At 37.3% G+C, this 16,011-nt stretch overlaps 1 protein-coding gene across 1 annotated transcript in view; it reads left to right on the top strand.

Annotated features, from left to right (window-relative positions):
* The first annotated feature begins 57 nt into the window (after positions 1 to 57).
* The window catches only part of CDC5L (cell division cycle 5 like), a 50,476-nt gene continuing 34,522 nt past the window's right edge, over positions 58 to 16,011 (top strand). Inside the window, exons 1-8 of the mRNA XM_079147681.1 lie at positions 58 to 237; positions 2,799 to 2,902; positions 4,296 to 4,457; positions 5,245 to 5,372; positions 6,060 to 6,159; positions 10,912 to 11,130; positions 12,653 to 12,797; positions 14,173 to 14,361. Of these exons, the coding sequence (XP_079003807.1) occupies positions 193 to 237; positions 2,799 to 2,902; positions 4,296 to 4,457; positions 5,245 to 5,372; positions 6,060 to 6,159; positions 10,912 to 11,130; positions 12,653 to 12,797; positions 14,173 to 14,361 (1,092 nt within the window). The 5' untranslated portion in view covers positions 58 to 192. The remainder of the gene's footprint in view (positions 238 to 2,798; positions 2,903 to 4,295; positions 4,458 to 5,244; positions 5,373 to 6,059; positions 6,160 to 10,911; positions 11,131 to 12,652; positions 12,798 to 14,172; positions 14,362 to 16,011) is intronic.

Raw genomic sequence — 16,011 nt, 5'->3', positions numbered from 1 at the left:
TCTTCTTTCCCTTCTGCTACCGACATCTCGCGAGACCTGCTGGTCGGCCCGCCCTCCCGCGCCTGCGCAGATCTCTTCAAAGCAGAAGGTCGCGTTTGGAGGAAGTGGCGGCTTTGGGTCTCGTGACCGAGTCTCCGTTACTACTTTTCGGAAGCTCCTCTCGGCCGCTTGCCGGGACACTCCGCCGCCAAGATGCCTCGAATTATGATCAAAGGGGGCGTGTGGAGGAACACCGAGGTGGGTCTCCTTTTCCCGCCGTCCGCTGCCCTCCGCCCCCTCCGACAGCTTGTGCGCACGCGCACGGAGGTCTGGGAGGCGAGGAGGATGCCCTGCGGGGTCTGCTGGGGGGCCTCAGCGCGAGAGCGGACGCTCTGGGCCTTTACCCTGTCAGGCCGAGTGTTCTCTCAGCGCCTCAAGGACAGGGATCGCAATTTAACCACCTGGCCACTCAGCTCTGAGCTCACTGCGAGGCATCTGTTGGGCCCTTAGTGAATGTTCGTTGAATTGAGGACGCGCCCCCTTCCTCCTCTGGAGGAACTCTGGCGGGGGAGATGGGACGTCTGCGAGAGTTGATTTTCTGGGGCACCATCCTCTCAGTGCGAGCACCCGGTCCCTCTCTGGGACTCGAAAATAAAGTTGCTGCTGTGGCCACAACTTTGTTTTTCATTGACTCCCTTGCACAGGGAAAGCAAAGAGCCCGTTTACGCCCTCATCCCTTTTCTTATCTGTTACCGAGGCATAACCTGTGTGTCCGCCCGACAGAGCCCAAGGTCTCTTTTTCTTAACTTCCTGTTATTTCGCCTTTGCCGGGATAGAGGCCAGACCGAACAAACTGCCTACCATAGTGTTTGCTTCCAAAAACCGTAATGGATAATGCCCTGGGTGAGCCCAAGGGCAGTAGAACTGGAGTAAAATAGAAATTAAATTTTAATGCAGGTTAAATTCAGACTGCACTGAATCTACTGATTCCTGGAATAATAATAATTCCTCTTGTACCTTCTTGGAATGTATTTTTACTGCTTGGCGTCCTGCTGATCATTCTTCAAACCTCATTCAGAAACACATCTTGGAATCTTTGCTCATGCACCCTATAAGAGTTAGTTGCATCCCCAGTAGTCTTGTGCCACCTCTTTTATCTATTTTATTATAGTTTATTTTGTTCTTTTGTAAGTATCATGTCCTTCTGTATGATGCTGGATAAAATTCTTAACCTCTTAGGGCCTTCCCTTTCCTCATTTTTCTAAAGGAGATAATTCCTTGAGGATTAAATGGGTAGGACATTTGGAGTATTTAAAACAGAATCAGGCACATAGTAGTCTTTCAGTAAGTGCTAGTTGTTACTTCCCTTACCAGATAGCACTGCAGAAGGACCAGGTCTTGATACCCTTAGAACCTAGGATAGTCACCAACATGAAGTAGGTTTTTGTCAGATGTTTGGGTGTGAATGTAATAGGGTGGATACCTGCTTTATATATTTCGGTTGAAGATGTGCTGAAGTGTAGCATTATTTCAACAAAGTTACAAATAAAGGCAATGATAACTTACTTAATCTAATGAGGGAACCAGATTGTTAAAATTGGAGATGACTTCTATGGGAGAAACACATAGAGTCAAGTAGCAGCACAATTTCTATGCAGTGGGCAAAGCCCTACAGTCTTTTAAAAACCCATCTGTTAATGGGAGGGGAAATGAACTGCAGCAACTCAAATACAAGACATGTAGCTCAAGTTTGATGTGGAAAAATTCTAAAAGTAAAATGTCCCAAGTGCATTAATCTGTGACTTCATCATCCCTTGTGTCTGTGTCTTAGCTTCTTAGGCTGCTCAGAGATTGGTGCATTCCATATTGTGTTGGGTGCCTTGGTGAAGTAGTATTTAGATAGTAGAGAAGACTGGGTGAGCTGACTGGGTAGGTGGGAGAGAAATATTTAATTTTTAGGTTAAACTTGAAATTTGGATTCTTGAGTCATTGTGGGTATTAAGGGATTGGAAAGGAAATGCCATGCACGACTACAGTCCCAGGTTATTTCTTGAGCTGTGGATCTGTCTTGTTTGATTCTTTTCCCCAGTACACAGACCTGATTAAGGTAAGTATGTAGGAAATGCTTCTTGAATGATTGTATAAATGAATGAACTGTACCTTTTAAAGAGCTGCACACTGGAGGATACTTTTACTAATCTCTGTCAGGAAGTAGTGTTGCTGAGATTGGGCTGTTTCTGCTTCCAGTTTGTTGAGGAGTACATATGCAAGATAGGGTAAGATGTCCTCAGGGATTTCTTCTTAATTTTTAAATTTTATTTTATTCTTGCTTGCTGTTATTTTTGTACCTGTTTTTGTACTAGGGATTGAACTCAGGGGCAGTAGACCACATCCCCAGCCCTATTTTGGATTTTATTTAGAGAGAGTTTCACTGAGTTGCTTAGTGCCTTGCGTTTGCTGAGGCTGACTTTGAACTCGTGATCCTCCTGTCTGAGCCTCTGAGCTGCTGGGATTGTAGGCATGTGTCACCAAGTCTGGCCCAGGGGTGCTTTTCTCCTGTGCTGCATCCCCAGGCTGTTTGTAAAATTTTGAGACAGGGTTTTACTAAGTTGCCAAGGCTGGCCTTGAACTTGTGATTCTCTCGCCTTATCTTCCAGAGTTGCTGGGGTTACAGGTGAAAGCCAACACCCTGTCCCCCTTTTACCTTTCTATTCTTTTTTAACCTGAGGGTTTCCCCCTCCATCGGAGTTGATTTAAATTTTGTCTTTTCTTACTTGGAATTTTGTGATTGAATATACTCTCTCTGACTATTCTTTTAGGATGAAATTCTGAAAGCAGCAGTAATGAAATATGGGAAAAACCAGTGGTCTAGGATTGCCTCGTTGCTGCATAGAAAATCAGCAAAGCAGTGCAAAGCCAGATGGTATGTATGAGTTACAGAATGGAAAAGAAAAAGTGACCTTGATTTTGATGAGGGAAATGTCAGTTCTTCAGATCTTCTCAAAGAAAGAAGGCATCAGGATATAGAGTGGGAAATGGATTTTTGACTTAGTTGCTCTTTGCTTCCTATGTGATCCTGGGCAAGACTTTTTTCTCTTCCCTTTTCCCTGCCCCTATTTTCTTCCAATTAGGGATAAAAATACTTAAAACTAACTGATGGAGATCAAAGCTCCATTTTTAAATGTGTTAATATGTTTGAGAGCACTTTGTGAAGCATAAAATCTTTTAAGGACAGATGGTCCCAGGCTTATAAATGGATTGTGTTCCAAAAGTTCATATATTGGTTGTTTTAAGATTTATTTTCACAAGGAAACAAATGATAAAGAATGGTTGATTTTCTGGGCAAGCTCACAGTAACTGAGTTTTCTCATAATAGAATTGAAGTATTGTATATTTGCTACACTAAAATGCAATGTAGGCCAACAATACATCTGTGGTATCACCTTTTAAATCACAGGGAAGTGGCTGCATTAAATTGTTTACATTTGTTTTTGGCATAAGTGATCTGGTCCCAGCCCCAACCCTTCTGCTGCCAGGAAAAACTTTGGATTGTACAGAAGTGACCTGATTTCCTAGGCATTTGGATATAGGAAAGGATCAGAAGGTAGAAATGGGACTGCAGAGAGGAAGATGGTTCCCAGGAGGATGAAGTGGTTTGGAATTTTGTTTCTTTTAGTGGCACTAAGTTCTCGCTTTAGAGGTTGTGAGGACTTATGTCTTATTTGCCAGCCTCTCATCTAGCTAAGAATTGGATGGAAAAGGTGGGTTGGGTAGGTATTAGAAAGACAGAGGAGGTCATTGTATTTTTACTTAAATTTAAAAGCATACCAGACAAAAACATTCAGTGATGAAACAGCATTTAGTGGGTATAATGAAATGCTTAAAGAAATAAGCCAAGGTTTTGTGAGAAAGTATGAGGAAGTATTACGAAAATTAGAAACACTAAAAAAAAAAAAAAAAAAAAAAAAAAAAAAAAAAAAAAGAGGTGGTATTGTTTTTTTCCAAATAATTCAAAATCTCTAGTAAAAAATAAAAAAAGTCACTTGAGAAAGAAGGCATATGATCATGTTTCAGTCAAGTTACCTTTTCAAAGTATTATGAATCTCACATAATTACAATACAATAGAATATAGTGAGATGGAGAGTATTGAATGGGATAAGTTTAACCACACAGTGAATATTCTCATCAGAAAGAGAAGCTTTAGTAATTGAAGGATGAGAGCATGTTTTTCATATAGTAGAAGTGAGTGTATCTAATGTGGAAATTGGATACTTATACTAGTTGATTAGTGTATAAAGTGCTGTCTTTTTAATAGGTATGAATGGCTGGATCCAAGCATTAAGAAAACAGAGTGGTCCAGAGAAGAAGAGGAAAAACTCTTGCACTTGGCTAAGTTGATGCCAACTCAGTGGAGGACTATTGCTCCAATCATTGGAAGAACAGCGGCTCAGTGCTTGGAACACTATGAATTTCTCCTGTAAGTGAATCTTCAAAGCACTTTAAAATATATGTATATGCCTGGATGCTGTGGCACACACCTGTAATCCCAGCAGCCCAGGAGGCTGAGACAGGAGAATCTTGAGTTTAAAGCCAGCCTCAGCAACAGTGAAGCACTAAGCAACTCTATGAGACCCTGTCTCTAAATAAAGTACAAAAGGGGGCTGGGGATGTGGCGCAATGGTTGAGTGTTCCTGAGTTGAATCCTGGTACCCCCCACATACAAAAAAATAATGTATATGTTAATGAGATTGAATAAACTTTTAGTATGGAAATACTAAAAGTTTTAATTTCAGATATGACTAAAGCCAGAGGAGCTAAAGCTACTGGGCTCTATATTTCAAAATGTCATATAGTTAATCAAAATTATGTCTTTTGGTATAACTTTTTTTTTTTTTAAATTAATTTGTAAGTATACAGGTCTTACATGTTCATCATAGAACATTTGGGAGAAAAAATAGCAGTGAAAGAGCAAATGAAAGTCACCCATAATCACACTGCTGAGAATGAATTATTAGAACATTTTGGTTTTTGTTGGTGTTTCTGTTTGTATGGCTGCACTGTATTTGTGATTAAGGAGCTGCTTGAATCCTGTTTGATAGTGAATTGAAGCACTCTCTGAAATTAGAGAATTTTAATGCTGTTTATTTCAGATGAAGCAATGATAGAATTGCTCTATTTTGTTAACGCTTATCCATTGAGTTTAAAAAAAAAAAGAGTACCAAGTGGTATGATAACTGTGACTAACTCATCTGAGCTTTTTTTAGGGACAAAACTGCCCAAAGAGACAATGAAGAGGAAACAACAGATGATCCACGAAAACTTAAACCTGGAGAAATAGATCCAAATCCAGAAACAAAACCAGCACGGCCTGATCCAATTGATATGGATGAGGGTAAGTGTATGCTTGTGAGGAATTAGTTTCTTTGGTAATTGTAGACTCCTCAGGCCTCTTAAACTTTTAAAATTCCTCTGAACTACTCTGACTTTTCAGAATCCCAGTTTTATTAGCAGTTGTTATTCTAAGTATCTTTCCAAATATCTCTAGTCTGTTCTATTATAGAATAGTTGTTCTTTTGGATAGTTCCCTTTGTCTTCCATTTTTCCAATTCATTTAATATATTAAGCAGTGTAATACAACTGGTTAGCTATCCCAAAAGTATGAGGTTCTGTTTTTCATTCTTTTATCCAACAAGTCAGAATATTGGACCTCAGTCCTTCTTTGCCTTTAGACAGATTAGTTATCTCTGTGAGAAGGCAATACTGTAAGACTGTGTTGGAGATTTTATGCTGATTCTGTGAGACATTGAACCCAGAATCAGAGGAATTGGACTTAGATCCATGTCTGCTACTTATTAGTTCTTTGACCTAATGCCCTGTGAAGTTGAAATTGCTCAAGGAGGGTAAATGTGACCAGGTCACATGGCTAGCAAGTGATGGACCTGGTTTTTAACCTAGTTTTTCTTTTATGCTGCACCATATAAAGAGTATATTTATGTTTTTTCCTTATTTTAAGCACTAGCGTATATTACATACTGGCTTATGTTGGAAAGGATCTCAGTTGTTCTCTTTGTTTTTGCAGATGAACTCGAGATGCTTTCTGAAGCTAGAGCCCGCCTGGCTAATACTCAGGGAAAGAAGGCCAAGAGAAAAGCAAGAGAAAAACAATTGGAAGAAGCAAGGTATGGTTTTCTCAATTCATTTTGAATAGTTGGTCTATGAATTCATAGACCCATTAAAATTGGGTTAGTCAATGATAAACTTAATTGTCCAATTTCTATTTTGCTGATATTCCTTTGCTTTATTACTCTAAAAAAACTTGTTATCCCCCACAACCATTTCAGAGTAGTTATATAAAAACTACGTTTTTTAAAAGTGTTGAAGATAGGACAGAAGTAGTGCACATTTTACCTAGTATTTGATCTGTTAGTAGCAAAGCTTCATCTGTTGTAGCATCTTGGAGTCAAGTGACTGGAGGACACACATAACTGTGTGACTTTTCCATGACTGCCAGTTGGTTTCTCTTCTTAGTAGGGCACTGGCTATGAAACAGGAGTCTTGGCTGAACATGACATTGATGAGCCTTGAGCCAAATTTTAGGCTTTCATAGAAATCTTTTAAAGAATGAGTGATTATAATAACTAAATTGTGAAATCAACCCAGATGCCCATCAGTAGATGAAGTGATGAAATTGTGGTATGTATACAATGAAGTTCTACTCAACCATAAAAAAGAATGAAATTATGGCATTTGTTGGTAAAAGAATGGAAATAGAGAATATCATGCTAAGTGAAATTAGCCAGACTCAGAAACTCAAAAGTCGAATGTTTTCTCTCATACGCAGAATCTGGAGTAAAATTAAGGAGAGGGGAGGGAAGGATAGGATGATATAAAGAACCAATCAAATATAATTTAATAGGTAAGTGAAAGAAAGTCTAGTAGGGTAGCGGAAGGAGAATGGGAGCAGGGAGAGAAAAGGAGGAGAGAAAAGTTGGGAGTGGGGGGCTAGTGAACTGAAATCAATTCCATGCACATATGAGACTGCTGGAATGAACCCAACTCCTATGTATAACTGTAAAGCTCTAATTAAAAAAAAAAAAATGAGTGAATATATATTAGGCATTGTCTTTTACTCAGGATTTTTTCCATTTTCTTCTATTTGTTTCTTGTTTTAAATCTGTGATTGATATTCTTCGTGGCCCAGAAACCAAGATGAAGTTGATAGACCATCTGAACTGTAAAATAGCTTATTAACTTTTGGAATTCAGGCATTAGAGTAACTCCCTAACCTTCACAGTGCCTTTTGTGGTTCTCAAGCTGGCCAGGAAGTACTTCCTGACATGATGAATAGCATCATGTTGGCTTTGAAGTGCCAACATGAAGTGAGATAGAGCATTATTTCATGTCTGAGGATGCTGTGCTGTTGGCCTAACTGGTCAATCACTAGCCTAGGATAGTTAACTTGATGGCAGCATGACTGGCCTGGGATAGTGAAAACAAACCAAGAGGAGTTGCTGAATTTTCTATTCAGTCTTAGCCACCTTTCTATGCTTTATACTATTTAGGATTAAGAATGTAAGGTTGAAAAAAAATTTACTTTTCCATTTTTGTTTGGAAGACTTATTTAGAAGATCATTGGGAGACCGAGATTTTAGACCCTGTTAACCATGTGGGTGGGCTAGGGTTACAGCATATACATATGAGAAAAGTCCAAATTCAGCCTACATCTACTGCTTTCAATATATTTTTGCAGATTTTAACTCTGTAATTTCTTGTAGGTTTTCTACAAGAATCAACACATTTTTATAAGTTGTATTGTACATACGGGTTGGATTGGCCTGTATGCAAAGTGCATGCAGGACTATTTAAATGTTAAATCACAAATCTAATAACTTAAAAGCATTTTTATTGATTGTGAAAGTAATATACTTTTAATTCCAGTACCTGGTAATATTTTCATTTTTGGACATGACTGGTATAATATGTATTTTCTGTAAGGATTTGTTATATTCACTTAGCATTATGTGATAAAGGTTTTCTAATGTGATTTAAAGTCTTTGTGTCCGTTAAAGAACAAAAATTAATATTTAGAATATATTCTTCTAAAACTTTCTTTCAATATAGATGTATGTTTATGTGTATATAAACCCACCTATATTTACACATACATGAAGTCAGCTGTTAATCTTGTTTGGTTCCCTTATAACTTTCTTTGTAATATGTTTATCATTTTTTTTTTTTCTTGGAAACTGGACATTTATTTTAGATGATATATTGTAGCAATTCTAGGTACTGCCCCTTCCAGCCTCCATTTGTTGTTATTTGCTTGTTTACTTGTTTGGTGAACCAACTTTATGATTTTAGTGTTCTCTTCTCTGCTTCCCTCCCTCCTGGCAAGAAATGCTTCCCTCTGATGCTGCTTCTTAGAGAGGAGCAATCTTGGATATGCCCATAGTTATTCAGGATGGCAGGTTTTAGGCAGGGCTCTCTTTGACATCCCTTTCCCTGACTCTACCTAGCTGTGTGCTGCATTGTTTTTATCAGTGTCCTGGGGTATAGATTGTTCCACAACCTGATCAGTCCAGTTTGGGATCCTTTGAAGGCATAGTACCTGGAATCATTGTTGAGGATTTGTTCTGACCCCAGGAGGGTTCCTCACAGCTTTCTATTTCAGTTTCTCTCTGGCTAACTAGTGAGCCTATAGTTGTGCCTGTATCTCCAGTGAATCTGTTAGTTTCTTAATTGCCTTTTACAACAACTTTTACCATTGTTTTTGAGTGTCCTCAGGCTAGAACTTCTTTACACTCTGCGGATGAAGTTGGTTCCTTTGGAAAGAGATTTGGAACTCTTCTGTTCTGTGACCTGCTTCTTCCCCAGGGCTCTAACAGTCCATGTGTCTGAGTGACACTCATGCTTTATGAACGGAGTACTTGCTGGGGAATAGGAGCGTGGTGTAATGTGTAGTAGCCCAGTTCTCCTTAATGTGTCTCTTTCAGCATGGAACCTTCATCCCAGAAGCCGGGGCAAGTAGTAGTCTCAGCAACACTCTGCCCAAGGTGGCACTGTAGAACAGGGGAGCTTCACTTCTCAGGCATTCTTGATGGAACTCAGCTTCTGCAAGTGGGTGTCTGGTGGCAGGGTGAGAAATTCTGATGTCATGCATTTCCTGAAGTGAAAGTCCTGACCCTGGGAGCTGGCAGAGAAAAGGAACCTTGCAGTCTTGACTGCGTGAAGTGGTGTTTGTTTCTCCCTTAGCTGGGGGGTGGGAGATAGTGGGTCTCTTTTCAGCTTCTATACTTTTGTTTGCTTTTCTTGCTGACTTTAAGTAGATACTATTAATATTTATATTTTTGGCCATGTCCCAGTAAGATACTTTCCAGAACTTTAATTGGTCGTTTTTTGCTTTTGTTTTTCTTTTGTGGTGCTGGGGATTGAACCCAGGGCCTCACGTGTGCCAGGCAAATGGTGAGCCACACTATACCCCAAGATTTTGTTTGTTTTTAGTGGTACTAGGAATTGAACCTAGGGCATTGAGCATGCTAGCCTAGCACTGTACCATTGAATTACATCCCTAGCCCTGGTTGTTTTTTTATATATGTAATTTTCATCAGTGCCTCTGGGGATATGGTTTTATGGAGTTCCTCATGCACTTACACTGGAAGTCACCTTTATATACTGTTTTGTGACTTGTTTTCCTTCCTTGTAATATTGTGAGCAACTTTTCTTGTCATTAAATCATTAAAGTTATAGCATCATGGGAAAGTACAAAGAAAAAAGTGAAAATTAGATGGAATTTTATGTTCACTGATAATCATGGTTAAATTTTTGTGGACGTCCTTTACATCACCCCATAATCACTGATAGGTAATTTTTCCATGTTGTGCTTTAGTGTGTAAACAGTTCTTACACAGTTCTGTTTTAGGCCTTTTGCCATGTCTATTAGAGGAGATGTTTCTCCTTTCTAAAGGTTACATAGATGGCTGCATAATATCCTGTCTTACAGGTATGTTATAGATTCATTTTATTAATTTCTTATTGATGGATGTTTAGATTGTATCCAGTTATCTACTATTATGAACAGCGCTTGGTGGACAGTCTTCTAATTAGTCCTTGCTTATGTTCTGACTTATTTCCTTAGGCTAGAGGCCTAGAAGTAAAATTGCAGAGTTAAAAAAATTCGAAAAACTTTAGGCTTTTAATGCATAATTCTACATTTCTTTGAAGGAAGCTACCTCAGTTTATTTTCTCATTACCTTTTTTGGGAGGCTTTCTACTTTTTGCACCTTTCTCACTAAAATAAGTGGAGTGGTATCAATTAGATATGTACAAATGGCGCTTATTAATTTGTGATTCCTTATCAAATAATACTTTATTTGTTCTCCCCTACCCTTTGGAGCAAGTTTTTAAAAAACTTTGCATTGACTTTTTTTTTTTTTTTTTTTTTGCAGTGCTGGGGATTGAACCCAGGGCCTTGTGCATGCGAGACAGGCACTCTACCAACTGAGCTATATCCCCAGCCCCTGCATTGACTTTTTATATTTAATTATTCCTAACATTAATTGGAAATATTTTTCCTATTATTTACCTCTTAATTTCATTTATGGTTTTTATAGTGCTGCAGTTGTAAAATTTAAATCTTAAACCTGTTGATCTTTTCCTTTGATGTTAATTTATATTTAGCAAGTACATTCTCATCCAGAGATAGGATACATAATTACTTACAGTTTCTTCTGCTTTTTCATTTTGCTTTAGTGTTCATGTATGTGTGTGCACACCTTTAAGTCAAAACTGTTTTGGTGAATGGTATGAGATGAGGGTTTAGAATAAACATTTCTTACCCAAATAACCAGGTAATTTTTTTAACTCTTTAATAAGTTCATCCTTTTCCCATGGTACATGATTTTCAAGGTGATTTTTGCATTCTTTTTCTTCAGGCGTCTTGCTGCCCTCCAAAAAAGAAGAGAACTTCGAGCAGCTGGCATAGAAATTCAGAAGAAAAGAAAAAAGAAAAGAGGAGTTGATTATAATGCTGAAATCCCATTTGAAAAAAAGCCTGCTCTTGGTTTTTATGATACTTCTGAGGAAAACTACCAGGCCCTTGATGCAGATTTTAGGAAATTAAGACAGCAGGATCTTGATGGGGAACTTAGATCGTAAGTTGCCTTTCTGATTCTGGAAATAGGTATAATAGGAATTCTGTGAAGGGCCAAGTATTGTTATTGTCAGAGCTAAATTTTTATTATTTATCACAGTTTGACCTGCTTATACTGTTTTTATTTAATGCAGTCACCTTTCTGGGAAAGGTGACCCTGTGACCCGTGACCCTCTCTGTCATTTTGTTAGCAGAGAATGCCGTGTGTGGCTTTTGAATTATGGTGGTTGGTTCTTTGTGGATTTGAACCCAGAGGTGCATATCAATGAGCTATAACCCTAGCCAGTTTTGCTCTTTTATTTTGAGACATGTCTTATTAAGTTGCTGAGGATCTAACAAGTTGCTGAGGCTGGCCTTGAATTTGAGAATCTCCTGCTTCAGCCTCCTGTCCCTGTAATTACAGATATGTACCACACACCCAGCTCTTAGTGGACTTTTTACTCACTAAATCACATCTTGATATTCTTGTACATTTTTGGACAAATAGATGTTTTACTAATGGCCTGGAAAAAATCTGTTAATATCTAGAATGTTGTTTTTTTAAAGTAAAAACTTTACCATGTTTTCATTAAAATGCAATTAAAAGGAAAAACTGCTGTTTTCCATTCTTAAGTCTTCCACTTGATGGGGATAAGTGTGTATATTTATAAATATTTATGTCTTAGAGTACAGAGGATTTCACCTATTTTTAGAGTTTTTTTTTTTTTTTAAATAGAGTTTCTTTAAATCTTATATCTCCTTATTGTAGGGAGAACATTTTATACTTGTTAAGAAAATTTTTTGTTTGCTTTTCTGTTGACATGATTGGTTTCTAAGCAGATAGCAGCCACTGTAACACAGGATTTTCTTGAATGTACTTGATTGTATATATTTCTCAAAGCAGGACCTTGCTTTATGGGATCTTTGAATAAAGAGATAAAGAAGAAAGCTAATCATTTGGAAGGAGTAGACTAGCTGGGGGGAAAGGAAAACAGGCAGAAGGAAAGATGGTATAGGAGCTTGGAAAGACTGCTTTGATCCTGGCTTTAGGCTTTCAACAACTTTTGGGTGTCCTTTTTCAGTACTAAAATGCCCTTTTAAAAAAATTATGTATTTTAAAATCCTGACAATTTAATGACAATATTAAGGAGAAATTTTAAAATTCAGTGTTTTAATTTCATCTTCATTTACTTGTTTCTTTTTTGCATATTCATCTTCATCCTTATGTGCATATACATTTGTGTATGAATATAATCATAATGTAGAAATTTTTTTCTTTTGCCATTAATATGTAATGATTTGCCTGTCAGTTTTCAGAGTCGTTTTAATTTTTAGTACTTAAGGTATCCCCTTAATAATTCTATTACTGTTCCTGAATTTTCATTTTTGAATGTACTAACAACTTAGTGTATATTATTTTTGCTTTTTTATTTTCTTTAGAAATAAGATAGTTTGTTCAAAGGATATGAATATTTAAATGGCTTTTGCTGTTATTGCCAATGTGTAACTTAAAATCTCTTCTTCTCTACCTTGATCCATGATAGTGAGAAAGAAGGAAGAGATAGAAAAAAAGACAAACAGCATTTGAAAAGGAAAAAAGAATCTGATTTGCCATCAGCTATTCTTCAAACTAGTGGTGTTTCTGAATTTACTAAAAAGAGAAGCAAACTAGTTCTTCCTGCTCCTCAGGTAATCTGATAAAAGTAGTTTTTTTTAATTGTATGAATTAATAAGCTTATCTCATTTGTTCAGCAAATGTTTGAGGGCCTTTGTTTCAGCCTTGTTATGAGTGCCCTTAAGAAGTTAGTGTAATGGGTGAGCCACACATAAAAATAAATCGTTGTGGTGTAATATGATAAATAAGCAACTTCTCTGTATAAATTATTATATAAAGTCTTAAACTGTCCATGATGGTTTGTTTAGTAAGTAATTGTTAACACTTAGCAATTTGTCACCAATTAGGGCTCTGGGCCTCTTATTCCTAGCTGATCAGGATAGGTATGGTCTGGCACGGTGGACTTCAATCTGCTTTCTTTCAGGGAATGTTTTGCTACGTCGTTTTTTCTTTTTGAAAAAAAAAATGGGCTGGGGTTGTGACTCAGTGGTAGAGCACTTGCCTAGCACAGGTGAGGCACTGGGTTTGATCTTCAGCACCACATTAAAAAAATAAAGTTATTGTGTCCATCTGTAACTAAAAAAAAAAAAAAAAAAATATATATATATATATATGAAAGAACAGCTCTGAAAAATCAATGTGGGAGTTGTGGAAAAGAGAGATACAAATGTTCCCTCATCCATTTTATTGCAGTCCTTTGACTTACTAATAGTGGATCAGAAACATGGGAACTTTGAATTTAAGTAGTATAGCTCTGGGCTGGGGATATAGCTCAGTTGGTAGAGTGCTTGCCTTGTATGCACAAGGCCCTGGGTTCAATCCCCAGAACTGCCAAAAAAAAAAAAAAAAAAAAAAGGTAGTATAGCTCTTCAGAATCAGACAGGTTTAATGGAGCAGAGGAAGGGACTTAGGACACCAGCAGAGTTTGTTTCCCCAGGAGTCTGTTGGCTGCCTCAACACAGACTTGTGAACATGAACATAATCAAATTTTGTCATATGTTGCTCTTTCTAGTAGTATTTTTTAATTCAGTTTTGTCTGAAATTTTTCCCTTAATACTCCTTGGAATATTTATTTTGGTAAAATTACCTTTAGATTTTCTTTAGGATCTTGATTCAGTAGACTGATATTTTTATTTGTTTGGTTTTTTTCCTTCCCAGATGGATAGTTATGTACATAATCATATTAGTATGAAAGAATTTCAGTATGGAGATATAGCAGTTGTAGCTCGATTCTATACCATAGATGAATTTTGCCTTCATGGTATGTAGGAAGGGCTTTTTAAGTTTTTTAAAATAGAAATTTATAAGCCAAAAACGATAGGGTAGTTCAGTGACCCTGTGTGTTCATCATACAGCTTCAGCAATTCATCTTTTCTAGAATATGGAAATTTTAATTTGTATTGGTTCTTAGTTAAAATGCTGCTTACTGTGATAATTGTGTTCTTTTAGATTTCAGATGCAGAACTTCAGGAAGTTGTAAAAGTAGGCCAAGCAAGTGAAATTGCACGTCAGACTGCTGAGGAATCTGGCATAACAAACTCTGCTTCCAGTACTCTTTTGTCTGAGTACAATGTCACCAACAATAGCATTGCTCTTAGAACACCCCGAACACCAGCTTCCCAGGACAGAATTCTGCAGGTATAGTACCACATAGTAGAGAAGCCTTTCACGTTACTTATTATACTTAAAGGTATCATGAAGGAGAACACTAAGTGGTTTGGTTTTGTTTCTTTCAGGGTCTCAGCAGTTTGAAACTGAGTCCTGAATGCATAGATCCTGAAACATATGTCTAGTAGAGAAGCTAAATCAGCAGATTCAGTAATTAGGTGATTTTCTTTTCTACATTATTAACTTATAACAATTTGAAACCAGTCCTTCTACCTTTACTAGTCTTTTATATCTGTCAGTAAAACATAGGATTTAAAATTTTCACGTTGCCTAATAATCCTAGCAGGAAATAAGATGTACGCGTCAGTGATTTAAAAAACTGCCTTGCATTTCTCTCCTTGACTGACATACTGTGTCAGTGGCACTGCTTTCATCACTCTCCCTCACACATGGCGCATCCACAGCTCTTTGTATTCCGTGGGTGTCTGTATGCCTGTCAGATTTTGCTCAAACCTGGAAGACACTATTGAGAATTTTAATATTCTTACATCTCATTTTCTTTTCTCTCAGTCAGAAATACAATTTCAGGATCTTGATCCAAGAGTCAAATGATTGTGTAAGGTTTAGTAAGAAAAACAATTATGTCCCTCATTGCTTGCTCTGCAGAGGTACCAATTACAATTCTTCGTTTTTACTTTCTTATTGCTAAGATACTTATGACTTCATTGTTTTCAGTGTTGAGTATTATTTGTTGTTTCTCCATATAGAATTTGAACATTTGGCCCTCTTACACCCTGTGTCTCTGTCATGCACAGACTTTTTCTGTTTTTCCCTTGTCATATATAGTACTATTGTCCATTACAGTTATGTTATAGTTTTGGTTCATGGTTGAAGTTACAATTCTGTAAACCCTATTTGTTCATTATTGAGCCCTGAGGTGCTTCATGACTTACAAGTTATACAAATATATATTTGTATATAATATGTAGCATAATACTGTGTTGTATATTATTTTGTTTTTTCCTTGGAGTTACTTTGTTTTTTAATTCAGTTACTGAATTTTTTGAATACTTAGTACTAATTGAATTATAGACTATATAAACTGTCAGTCTCCTCTGAACTGGTCAGATTTCATATAATCTCATCTTTCTAAAGGTTACCAGCAGTCGAGCCAGGGTAACTACCAGGATAACTGACTGTCTGAATTTGGCCACCCACCTGCCTAAGAAATAAACAAATGATGTAAAAAGGGAAAATGAATTTTGTGCAATTTTGTCAAACTGGGGAGAAGCAGTTAGATGTATCTTCTCTTATTAGTCATACAGAAGCGGTTAAAATTTATAGAAACAAAAGACAGGCAGTATAAGTCCACAGATATAGTTAGGCAGTGCTAGCCAGAAAACACAGGGGCTAGCTTTTAGTTTTCCATTCACAGCATGAGGAAGCTCAGGAGTAAAAACTTTTTTCAGAGCTTTTAATTTCAAAAAGTTTCTGTTTCCTAATGAAGTCTTTCCCAGAACTTTGGGATGCTTTAATTAGGACTGATAACTCACTGGATCTTGTTTACAGCATGTTTTATTATTTTTATATTTTTGATTTCCCTTCACTGTCCTGTAGAAAATTCCTTGGATCCTGTCTTTTCTGGTTCCCATATCTTTGGCTTTCTTGGTTTACTCTCTT

This window comes from Sciurus vulgaris (genome assembly GCF_902686455.1).
Source record: "Sciurus vulgaris genome assembly, chromosome: 7".
NCBI classification, from domain to species: domain Eukaryota; kingdom Metazoa; phylum Chordata; class Mammalia; order Rodentia; family Sciuridae; genus Sciurus; species Sciurus vulgaris.
This window is presented reverse-complemented; position numbering and strand designations above follow the sequence as displayed.